The 11034-nt window shown below is 50.6% G+C and overlaps 2 protein-coding genes across 2 annotated transcripts; one reads left to right on the top strand and one right to left on the bottom strand.

Moving 5' to 3' along the window:
- Positions 1 to 593: 593 nt before the first annotated feature.
- LOC139273297 (histone H2A type 1-J-like) lies at positions 594 to 8449 on the top strand. Its single transcript, XM_070890032.1, has 2 exons — positions 594 to 1749; positions 7701 to 8449. The coding sequence occupies exons 1-2, from the start codon at positions 1719 to 1721 to the stop codon at positions 8087 to 8089; spliced, it is 420 nt and encodes a 139-aa protein (XP_070746133.1). The 5' UTR covers positions 594 to 1718; the 3' UTR covers positions 8090 to 8449.
- Positions 8450 to 8603: 154 nt separating this feature from the next.
- On the bottom strand, positions 8604 to 9014 carry LOC139273298 (histone H3-like). Its single transcript, XM_070890034.1, has one exon. The coding sequence runs from the start codon at positions 9012 to 9014 to the stop codon at positions 8604 to 8606; it is 411 nt and encodes a 136-aa protein (XP_070746135.1).
- Between the last annotated feature and the right edge of the window lie 2020 nt (positions 9015 to 11034).

Genomic DNA, 11034 nt, shown 5'->3' with positions numbered 1-11034 from the left:
CGAGGTGCTGAGTGGCCCGAATGGGCATTTCCAGTTCCTATGTAAGAGACACGAGGGGCTGACTGGCCTCATCCTCTTCTTAGTATAACAAATTCGAGGGACTGAACGGCCTTCTCCTGTCCCTAATATAACAGGCTCGAGTGGCTGAATGTCCTCCTGTTGCTGTTTAACAGCTGGTTGAACATGTCGAAATCGAGATCGACAAACACAGCAGCGAGTTTGCTGTTCCGATTATTGAATACATATATATATATATTTATAGGATAAAAATGAATGAACCTTCCTCGTAACATGGGCCGTCATTAACCATTTTGACTGAGAGCGGAATAGAAACATAAAGAACAGAATATAAATCTGGAGGGGTTGTAAATAATGACATCATTCAAGAATTTGATGTGGTGAGCAATAAACCTGATTGGATGTTTAAAGAGACCAATCAGAGAGATACAGAACAATGGAACTTGACAAGGCGGCCAATGAACCAATCACAATCATTGCCTTCAACCATCCCTCATTAGCATAGGTCTGTGGGCCTGCCTATATAATGCAAGCTCCGAGCAGGGTTTATTTTAATCTGTGCCGGACTGATCGAGACGATGGCTGAGTCCATCAGGAAGGATGCAGGTATGTCGATGGGGCAGGAAATAGCAGCGACCTGCAAGACCTCCACGGGATATGGACCAGCAAGCGCCAGATCCAGGTCGCCATGAAAGTGGACGCCAGCGGAACCATCCTGCACCCCCCTCCAGCTTCGCCATCGGAGGAAGTCGGAGCTACATGGTGTACGCTGGCCAACCCAACGTGTGCCGAACCTGCGCGAAGGCAGGCCACGTGGCGGCAAGCTGCAAGACCGTCATCTGCCACAACTGCAAGAACGAAGGCCACCAGACAAAAGACTGTAAAGAGACTAAGTGCTGCAACCTTTGTGGTCTGGCTGGGCATCTCTACAAGAACTGCCCCAAACGCAACTTCAGCTATGTGTAGGCGGCAAAGAACATTGCACGAGAGGAGGAGGAAGTTGAGGACCACAATGCTCCAGAGGAGACCTACACCCTCTCCCTGACCGACAAGCAGGGCAAAGAAGCAACCACCCTCGTGGACTCTGAATAAGTCAGGGAAGAAGAGAAGCCTGCTATGGCGAGCTGCGAGACACCAGCACCCAGCAGTGAAGCTCTCCCCCAGCGCACCGAGTCCACGTACGAGGAGACAGCAGATGATGAAGCGGGATAGGAGAGCGTAAAAAAAAAAGGCCCGTAAGCATAAGGAAAAGAGGCAAGCAAGGGCCCCTGCTGAAATGAAAGGGAAGAGGCAGCTAACATCTGCTTGTCTGACGACGAAAGGCGAGGTGAGACAAGACCCCACACTACCGCCGCCAGAACAAATGGCAAAACACCAACCCACAGTCACAGGTGACCGACAGCAGTGAAGCGACCAGCACAGCCCCGCTCCGAGAACCCGGGAGCGGCGAAGTGCCCAGTGCACACGAGCTCCGGAATACCGGGAGCAAAGAAGCGACCAGCGCAGCCCAGCTCCGGGATAACGGGAGCAGCGAAGTTCCCAGCACACCCCACCTCCGGAATACCGGGAGCGAAGCAACCCAGCTCGAGAACGTTGTGAGTGATGAAAAGTGGGAACCACCAACACCAGGCGAGGATAGTGAAGATGACATATCGGACTTTCTGACAAATCTGCAGCAGTCCCCTGGTCGAAACACTCCCATGGCAGAGGATGACCAGTACGCCAGCCCAGGTGAAGTAGACTTTTATAGTGTTAATCAATGCATGCAGGAACTGGCCACTGGGCAAGTCTCCAATGTAAAGGACAGTTTATTTGAAATGTAAATGCTTTGAACTGTAACCTGTAACTTAAATATGGATTTAAAAATTGCATCTATTAACGTGCGTAGCGTAAAATCCACTACGCGATATGTTTCCACCTTGGGGTACCTTGCCAAGGTCAAAGCAGACCTGCTGTTCCTGCAGGAGTGCGGTCTGCCGCACTTCAGCAATTATCGGCAGTGGTCACAATGGTGGGCCCATGGACCATCCATATGGTCAGGAGGCAACGACTGCCGGTCCTCAGGCCTGGGCATTCTGCTGCGGGGAGGCCACTTCACCATCATCGAAGTTAAGGAGGTGGTGGGCGGCCGCCTCCTCGTAGCAGATGTAATGTACAAAAATTCCCCTCTAAGGCTAATTAACGTGTATGCCTCACCTCTCAGAAGCGGGCGGCTGGCCCTCTTCCAGCAGCTCCCACTGCTGCTGGCGACGTCCAGGCCGGTCATTCTGGGCGGTGACTTCAACTGCATCATCGATGCAGCTGGACGATCCAGCAGAGCCGATAGCACGCTGGACACCATGTCCAGACTCCTGATGGACGCAGTAAAAGACGCCAAGCTGTGCGACGTCATCAGCAACCCTGCAGACGGAGCACCGCGCAAATACACCTGGTCGAGACCAGACGGGTCCGTCCGTTCCAGAATAGATTTCCTGTTTGTGTCCCACATGCTCAAGGTCAGATCCACCGACGTCACGCCGGTGTTCTTCTCTGACCACTGCCTCCGACTGTCGCCCACAGGAAAACCAGAAAGTTGGCAGAGGGATATGGAAGCTGAAGGTGAAACTGTTGACTCCGGAATACGTGGAGGAACTCAAGAGGGATTACAAAGGTTGGAGAACCATAAAACCCCTCTGCGATTTCCCCGATGCACTGGTGGGAAACAATCAAGACAAACATCAAGAGGTTCTTCATCCTCAAAGGTGTTCAGGAGGCGAGAGGGAGACCAGTTCAAACTGTCACAGGATGGGAGAGTGGAGTGCACCAGTTCCAACTGTCACAGGACAGAGAGTGGAGAGCACCAGTTCAAACTGTCACAGGAGCATCCAGTCGTGCCCCGGTAACTGCCCCCAAAGGAAGTGGAGTGTGGGAAATTGCACTCCGCTTCCATTGAGGGGTGGTAAGGCCAATTCTGCGGCGGGAGCAGGACTTCCACGCTGGGGGCTAAAATTCTCGGCCCCAGAAGGTTACCGCCCCCAAGATGGGAGCCTGTGCGGGGAGGCAGAGGGGAGACGGGCAGGGGATGGAGGGGAGAGTGGTGGAGGTTGGGGGCGGAGAAACCCAGGGCGGGCGACAGGAGGGGCCACGTTGCAGCGGAGGTCTGGGGGGGCTAAGTGTGTTAGAGGGGTGGGCCTGGGGGCTCTGTGCCTCGGTGCGGGGAGTGTTCAGACTGGGGTGGACGGGTTGACTGCGCAGATGGCGGTTGATGGATGTGGTGTGGTTGGCATCGCGGGGGCGTGGCTCCGGGGTGGCTGGGGCTGGGGGCTCGACATCCGGGGGTGTTCGGCATTTGGGAAGGATTCTGACGGGATGGGACGGGGTGGGTGGGTGCGGGGGGAGTGTTCCCGGTGTTGGGTGGGTCCGGAGCCAGGGGGGCGGGGGGGGGGCACGGTCTTGGGATGTGGGGTGGGCTGTTTGGGGCTGGGATGGGGAGAGGCTTCTTCACTCGGGGAGTTGTTGGCCTGTGGGGTTCCCTGCAGTGGAGAGTTGTTGATGCCAGTTCATTGGATGTGTTCAGGAGGGAGTTGGATGTGGTCCTTGTGGCTGGGGGAGTCGGGGTGTGTGGAGGGAGCGTGGGGGGGAGGCGCTGGGGTGGGTGATCAACCATGATCTTGTTGAATAGCGGTGCAGGCTCGAAGGGCCGAATGGCCTACTCCTGCACCTATTTTCTATGTTTCGATGAGACAGAGGGAATTGTCCCAACTCCAGAAGATTATGCAAAACCTGCTCCTGTTGCAGTCGATGGGGGTCAATGTCACGGAGGAACTCGAAGAGGTGAAGGGCCAGCAAGCCTCGCTCTTTGCCTCAGAGTCCTCTAAAATCATTTACCGCTCCGTCGAGCAGGATGAGACGTGTTCGCGTTTCTTCTTCCAAAAGGTACACGGGGAGCTCTATGATCACCAGCCTAAAGGTTCTGTGATGTCTTCACAGCCTGACATGCTGAGGATCAGCAAATCCTTCTATGCCAGGCTGTATGACATCAAGCCCACAGACCGCACGGCCTCCCAGTCGTTTCTGTCGTCTATCACGGAGGTCCTGAACGACAGCAAGCGGGAGAGTCTGGACCACCCGTTAACTCTGGACGAGCTGACAAAGGCCGTTCAGTCCTTCGAGACGAATAAAACCCCCGGAAGCGACGGCTTACCGGTTGAGTTGTATTCAGCTTTGTGGGACTGGATGGGCCCCGACCTGCTGGAAGTGTACGGGGGTATGCTTCTGGCCGGCAGCATGTCAGAATCGATAAGGAAAGGCATCATCATCCTCATCTACAAGCAGAAGGGAGAGAGGGAGGAAATCAAAAACTGGCGGCCCATTTCGCTGCTCAATGTGGACTACAAGATCCTGTCAAAGGTCATCCCCAACAGGGTCAAGTCTGCTCTTGAGCTGGTGATTCACCCGGACCAGACCTGCGCTGTTGCCGGCAGGAAGATCTCTGATAGCCTGGCGCTACTCAGGGATACGATCACCTATGTGCAGGACAGGGGGGTGGACACCTGCTTAATCAGCTTAGTCCAGGAGAAGGTCTTTGACAGGATATCGCACATGTACCTGATGGACGTGCTCTCCAAAATGGGGTTTGGGGAGGGTATCCGCAATTGGATCCAACTGCTCTACAGAGACATCAGTAGTGCAGTTCTAATCAATGGGTGGGAAACTGAAAGCTTTCCGATCAGATCTGGAGTCAGGCAAGGCTGTCCCCTCTCCTCTGTCTTGTTTGTGTGCTGTATCGAGCGCTTTGCCGAGTCCATCAGGAAGGATGTGGGCATTAGAGGAGTGACGATCCCAGGCAGCAGAGGCGTTCAGGTCAAGACCTCCCTGTACGTGGACAACGTCGTCATCTTTTGCTCGGATCCGCAGTCGGTTCACAGATTGCTCACAATCTGTGACCAGTTTGAACTGGCCTCAGGGGCAAAGGTTAATCGCAGCAAAAGCGAGACCATGTTCTTTGGAAGCTGGGCTGACCGATCCTTTATTCCGTTTACCGTTAAGTCAGATTACCTGAAGGTGTTGGGCATATGGTTCGGAGTGGATGGGGTGTGCGCCAAAAACTGGAAGGTGCTTATCGCTAAACTCAAACATAAACTGGGATGGGTGGAAGCTGTGCTCCCTCCCCATTGCAGGAAATAACCTGGTCATCAGGAGTGAGGTGCTCTCGGTGTTATACGTGGCACAGCTCTGGCCCATACCCCACTCCTGTGCCGTGGCAGTCATCTGAGCCGTCTTCCATTTCGTCTGGAGATCAAAACTGGACCGTGTCCGCAGAGACACGATGTACAAATCTCTGGACAAGGGAGGAAAGCACGTTCCAAACGTGGTCCACATCCTGATGGCCACCTTTTATGCAGCTGCATCAAGCTGTGCATAGACCGTTCGTACGCAAACACCAAGTGTCACTACGTGCTGAGATTCTATCTGTCCCCGGTGTTGCGAAGGATGGGTCTGGCCAGGCTGTCGCAGAATGCTCCAACCAGTTGGACTATGCCTAACCACCTGTCCTTCGTGGAAAAGTTTTTCAAGACAAACACCGTTGACCGCAAGGCCATAAAGCAGTGATCGGCATGCAAGGTCCTGGACGCCCTACAAAAGAAGGAGATGATGCATCCTGTCGTGCAGTTCCCCAAGCAGACTGTCGAATTCATTTGGCAGAATGTCTCATCGCCAGAGCTTTCACACAAGCACCAAGACGTAGCTTGGTTGGCGGTGAGAAGGGCCCTACCTGTCAGATCCTTCATGCTCAGCCGGGGTTTCAGAGACACGACACTCTGCCCCCGAGTCGGCTATGGTGCGGACGAGACTGTAATCCATCTCCTTCAGGACTGCCCATTTGCAAGGCAGGTCTGGAAGGAGATAAAGTGGTTACTGTCGAGGTTCATCCCAAGCAGCTCCGTAGCACTGGACCCTGTGCTCTGCGGATTGTTCCCAGGGACGGACACTGAGATAGACATCTGCTGCTGGAGAGCCATCAACTCTGTGAAAGACACACTTTGTTTTCCCGAAACTTGCTGGTCTTCCAGAACAAGGAGATATCCACGGCCGAGTGTTGCAGACTGCTGCAATCCAAGGTCAAGGAGTACGTGCTGAAGGACGCAGTAAAGATTGGTGCAGTCGCTGCAACGATACAATGGGGAAGAGCTACAGTTTAAGGCCCTTCCGCCACGATAAACCCAGGGGATGGAATCAGTATAAAACTCCCCTCGGGCTGCACTTGTTAATCTGCTTGTATACATAGAGCACCATGTACTGAAAAATACATTTCAGCTGACCGCAATGTACTGAACTATTTTCCAATGTAGTGTGAAAATTTTATATCAATAAAGTATATTTTTGAAACAAATAAAAAAACCACCGAAGCACGGCAAGAAGCGCAGAAAGTCGAGGAAGGAGAGTTACTCCATCTACATCTACAAAGTGATGAAGCAGGTTCACCCCCAACACCGGCATCTCCTCCAAGGCTATGAGCATCATGAACTTGTTTGTGAACGATATTTTCGAGCGCATCGCGGGTGAGGCTTCCCGCCTGGCCCATTACAACAAGCGCCAAACCATCAGCTCCCAGGAGATTCAGACTGGCCAAGCACGCCGTATCGGAAGGGACAAAGGCGGTGACCAAGTACACCAGCTCTAAATAAAACTGTACGCTATCCTGAGAACAAACCCTAAACACAACGGATCTTTTAAGAGCCACCCACAACCTCTCTGAAAGAGCTGCAGAAACGCATCTGCCTTTAGACTCGATTTACTGTAATTATTTCCTGAACAAGTCTGTTTGAGAACCTTTAAAGTTACAACTGTAGATTTAGTTTTGAATTCTCAGATAAGCAGCTTCGCTGACCGGTTCGATATTGGCGTCACTGTAATTTCTCGCCCAAATGAACTAAACACGGTCTCTGATCGCTCGTTCCCTTTATTCTCAGACCCCATCATTTATAGCGCCTTGTATTTTTTTTCGCGGGGAGGGAAGACTCCGATTTCAGTCACACATTCTTACTCGAGCCCTTTTCACGTTTTTTTAAGTTCCAATTGCGGGTCAATCCGTTTATTAACCCGAGACTCCCCACAGTGAAACAACCCAGAATGGGAATTCTTACACAGTGCAGAACAGGGGGAAGTTTGAACATTCTATCCCTCTTCTCTTTACACAGAAGGACTCCCAGTTCTGGTCTCACTCCCACAGCAGCTTCTGTGAAAAGTAATTCACTTTTACTCTTTGAGCTGGAATGTGTCCCGTTACAGAATCAGTGGGAACCGACTCCCGCCCGTTACAGACAGTTTGAAACTGAACCCGAATTTAATCCTGATTGTAACAGCCTGGAATTTGCAAGGGAAATATGGAATAAGACAAAAGGAAACAAAAAGTGTTCCGAAATATTTGGCTAATGGTGAAGTTAATGACGTAATCCGCAATTTTACAATTATTGGCGGGATTTTTAAAAATCGTTGGAGGTCTGACTGATGAGGACAGTAATTTCCGCCCTCCTTTCAGTGGCGCGCTAAACAGGCTGTGATTGGTCATCAGAAACGACCAATACAATTCACCACAGAGAAACCAATCACAAGTTCACTCCCTGTATCCCTCCAGAAGGTATAAGAAGGGCAGATGTGGGAGGAGTTTCTCATTCTTTCTCTGAACGTGTGATTTGTAGAAATGTCTGGAAGAGGAAAAACCGGTGGTAAAGCTCGGGCTAAGGCCAAGTCTCGCTCCTCCCGGGCTGGACTGCAGTTCCCTGTGGGCCGTGTTCACAGGCTCCTGCGAAAGGGGAACTACGCTCAGCGTGTGGGTGCCGGAGCCCCGGTCTACATGGCTGCTGTGCTCGAGTATCTGACTGCTGAAATCCTGGAGCTGGCCGGAAACGCGGCCCGCGACAACAAGAAGACCCGCATCATCCCCAGACACCTGCAGCTGGCCATCCGCAACGACGAGGAGCTCAACAAGCTGCTGGGAAAGGTGACTATCGCTCAAGGTGGGGTGCTGCCTAATATCCAGGCTGTACTGCTGCCCAAGAAAACCACCAGTTCGTCCAAGACCAAGTAAAGCGGACACGATTTAATCTAATAACACAAAGGCTCTTTTCAGAGCCACCCACAGTATCTGTAAAAGGGCTGGCTACTGTCTTAATGGAGTCAGAGACATTGAGGTATGAACCGATAAATTGGCCTATTGCGGAACTGTATGCGGGAGTTTAGTTCCCGGCCTCTGCATTATGGTTCTCTGCTCACACATACGCTCTTCTAGTTAACAGCTAATAATTAAACTACAGTTGTCAGACTCCACAACTGTACAAGCACCGCCACCGGTTCCCTGAATATTCTTTAGTCTATCATTGAAGACGGTATGAAGAGAGTCGGCGGTGATGAATTAATGTAACAATAAAAGGCCCCAGTTTAATTCTGATCTGGTTTGCGGTAGTTTGAATGCTATCACCACCATGTTAATGACCAACACGAAGCTCTGGTTGCGGGAGATCGCAGGTCTTTCCTTTGCTGAATTGGTGGAAAGAGCCATTGTTGCAATTCGTGCTGAAGCTTGGAGCCCGGGTGGGGGGAGTCTAGGCGCGCTCCCCGCGGATGTGGCGGGGCAGTTGGATGTCTTTGGGCATGATGGTGACTCGTTTGGTGTGAATGGTGCAGAGGTTGGTGTCCTCAAAGAGCCCCACCAGGTAAGCCTCGCTGGCCTCCTGCAGGGCCATGACGGCCGAGCTCTGGAAGCGCAAGTCGGTCTTGAAGTCCTGAGCGATCTCCCGCACCAGGCGCTGGAAGGGCAATTTGCGGATCAGCAGCTCGGTGGATTTCTGGTAGCGGCGGATCTCCCTCAGAGCCACGGTGCCGGGCCTGCAGCGATGAGGGTTCTTCACTCCGCTCTTGGCCGGAGCGCTCTTCCGGGCCGCTTTAGTCGCCAGCTGTTTGCGGGGAGCTTTCCCTCCGGTCGATTTGCGCGCTGTCTGCTTGGTCCTGGCCATTTTCTGAACGGATCTCAACAAAGTGTAAATCCCAGACCCACGTGTCAGAAAACTGAGAGGTAAAAAATAAAACTGATACTTGCATCGCAGAAACTGACAGCTTACAGCAAAAGACATATTTTCAGATCATAAACTGTCAGATGCAGAGTGAAACCCACACATACATATCAGACAAATACAGGTAGAAAATAAAATCGATTCTTATGTTCGCATACTAGATATTTGCAGATAGATTAAGTCCCACGTTCACATAGCAGAAACTGAGAGGCACAGATTAAATCCTCGCACACATACTGTAATCTGACAGTAACAGAAAAAGACACACTCTCATATCAGAGACTGAGATACAGTATAAACCCACATTCATATATCATAGACAGTCAGAGTGAAATGCATTATCACATAGCAGAAACTGAAACATACAGAGTAAAATCCACAGTCACATCTCAGACACTGACCCATACAGAGTGAAATGCACACTCACATAAGGTTGAGAAATACGAACAGGAGTAGCCCAGATGATCCCTCAAGCCTGCTCCACCATTCAATAATATCATTGCTGAGTATCAACATCAACTCTAGTTTCACAAGCCAGTGATTGACAGATTAAATCCCACACTCATATACCAGAGCGGGCGGGGAAGTGGAGCTGAGTTCATTATCAGATCAGCCATGATCTTATTAAATGGTGGAGCAGGCTCGAGGGGCCAAATTGCCTACTCCTCCACCTATTTCTTATGTTCTTAAACTGACAGGTAAAGATTAAACCTCATACTCACATACCAGAAACTGACAGGTACAGATTAAACCCCATACTCACATACCAGAAACTGACAGGTACAGATTAAACCCCATACTCACATACCAGAAACTGACAGGTACAGATTAAACCCCATACTCACATACCAGAAACTGACAGGCACAGATTAAACCACATTCACAAAGCAGAAATTGACATGTACAGCTTAAAACCCACACTCTCATACCAGAAATTGACAGGTACAGATGAAAACCCACACTCACAAACCAGAAACTGACAGGTACAGATTAATCCGTACACTCATGTAGCAGAAATTGACAGGTACAGAATAAATCCCACATTCCCATACCAGAAACTGACAGGTACAGATTAACCTCACATTCACATACCGGAAACTGATAGGTAGAGCTAAAATTTCACACTCACATACAGTTAATGATAGGTACAGATTGACAACACACTCATATACCAGAAACTGACAGCTACAGAAGAAAGCACACATTTATATACCAGAAACTGATAGGTACAGATGATGATGATCATCATAGGCAATCCCTTGGAATCGAGGAAGACTTGCTTCCACTCTAAAAATGAATTCTTAGGTGGCTGAACAGTCCAATACGAGAGCCACAGTCCCTGTCACGGGTGGGACAGATAGACACTGAGGGAAAGGGTGGGTGGGACTGGTTTGCCGCATGTTCTTTCCGCTGCCTGCGCTTGATTTCTGCATGCTCTCGGCGATGAGACTCGGTGCTCAGTGCCCTCCCGGATGCACTGCCATCACTTAGGGCGATCTTTGACCAGGGACTCCCAGGTGTCAGCTCATAATCGTATACCAGAGATTGACAGGTAGAGAATAAAAGCAACACACATGTATCATTAACTGACATGTGCAGATTAAACCCACACTTACATACCAGAAACTGACAGGTACAGATTAATCCTCACACTCACATACCAGAAACTTGCTGGTTCAGATTAAAACCCACTCACACACACCAGAAACTGTTAGGTACAGAATAAACACGACACTCTTATTCCAGAAACTAACAGTTACAGAATGAATCCCACACTTGCATACCAGAAACTGACAGGTACATAAAGAAATGCACATACACATAGAAACATAGAAATTTACAACGCAGAAGGAGGCCATTTCAGCCCATTGTATCCGCGCCGACCGACAGAGAGCCGCATGGTCCTTGGTCAGCAGCCCTAAATGTTAAATATAAACCTATGAACGATGACAAACAGCACCCA

Source organism: Pristiophorus japonicus, chromosome 9 (genome assembly GCF_044704955.1).
Source record: "Pristiophorus japonicus isolate sPriJap1 chromosome 9, sPriJap1.hap1, whole genome shotgun sequence".
In the NCBI taxonomy this organism is placed as follows: Eukaryota; Metazoa; Chordata; class Chondrichthyes; family Pristiophoridae; genus Pristiophorus; species Pristiophorus japonicus.
The sequence above is the reverse complement of the archived record's forward strand: the minus strand, read 5'-3'. Positions and strand labels throughout refer to the sequence as shown.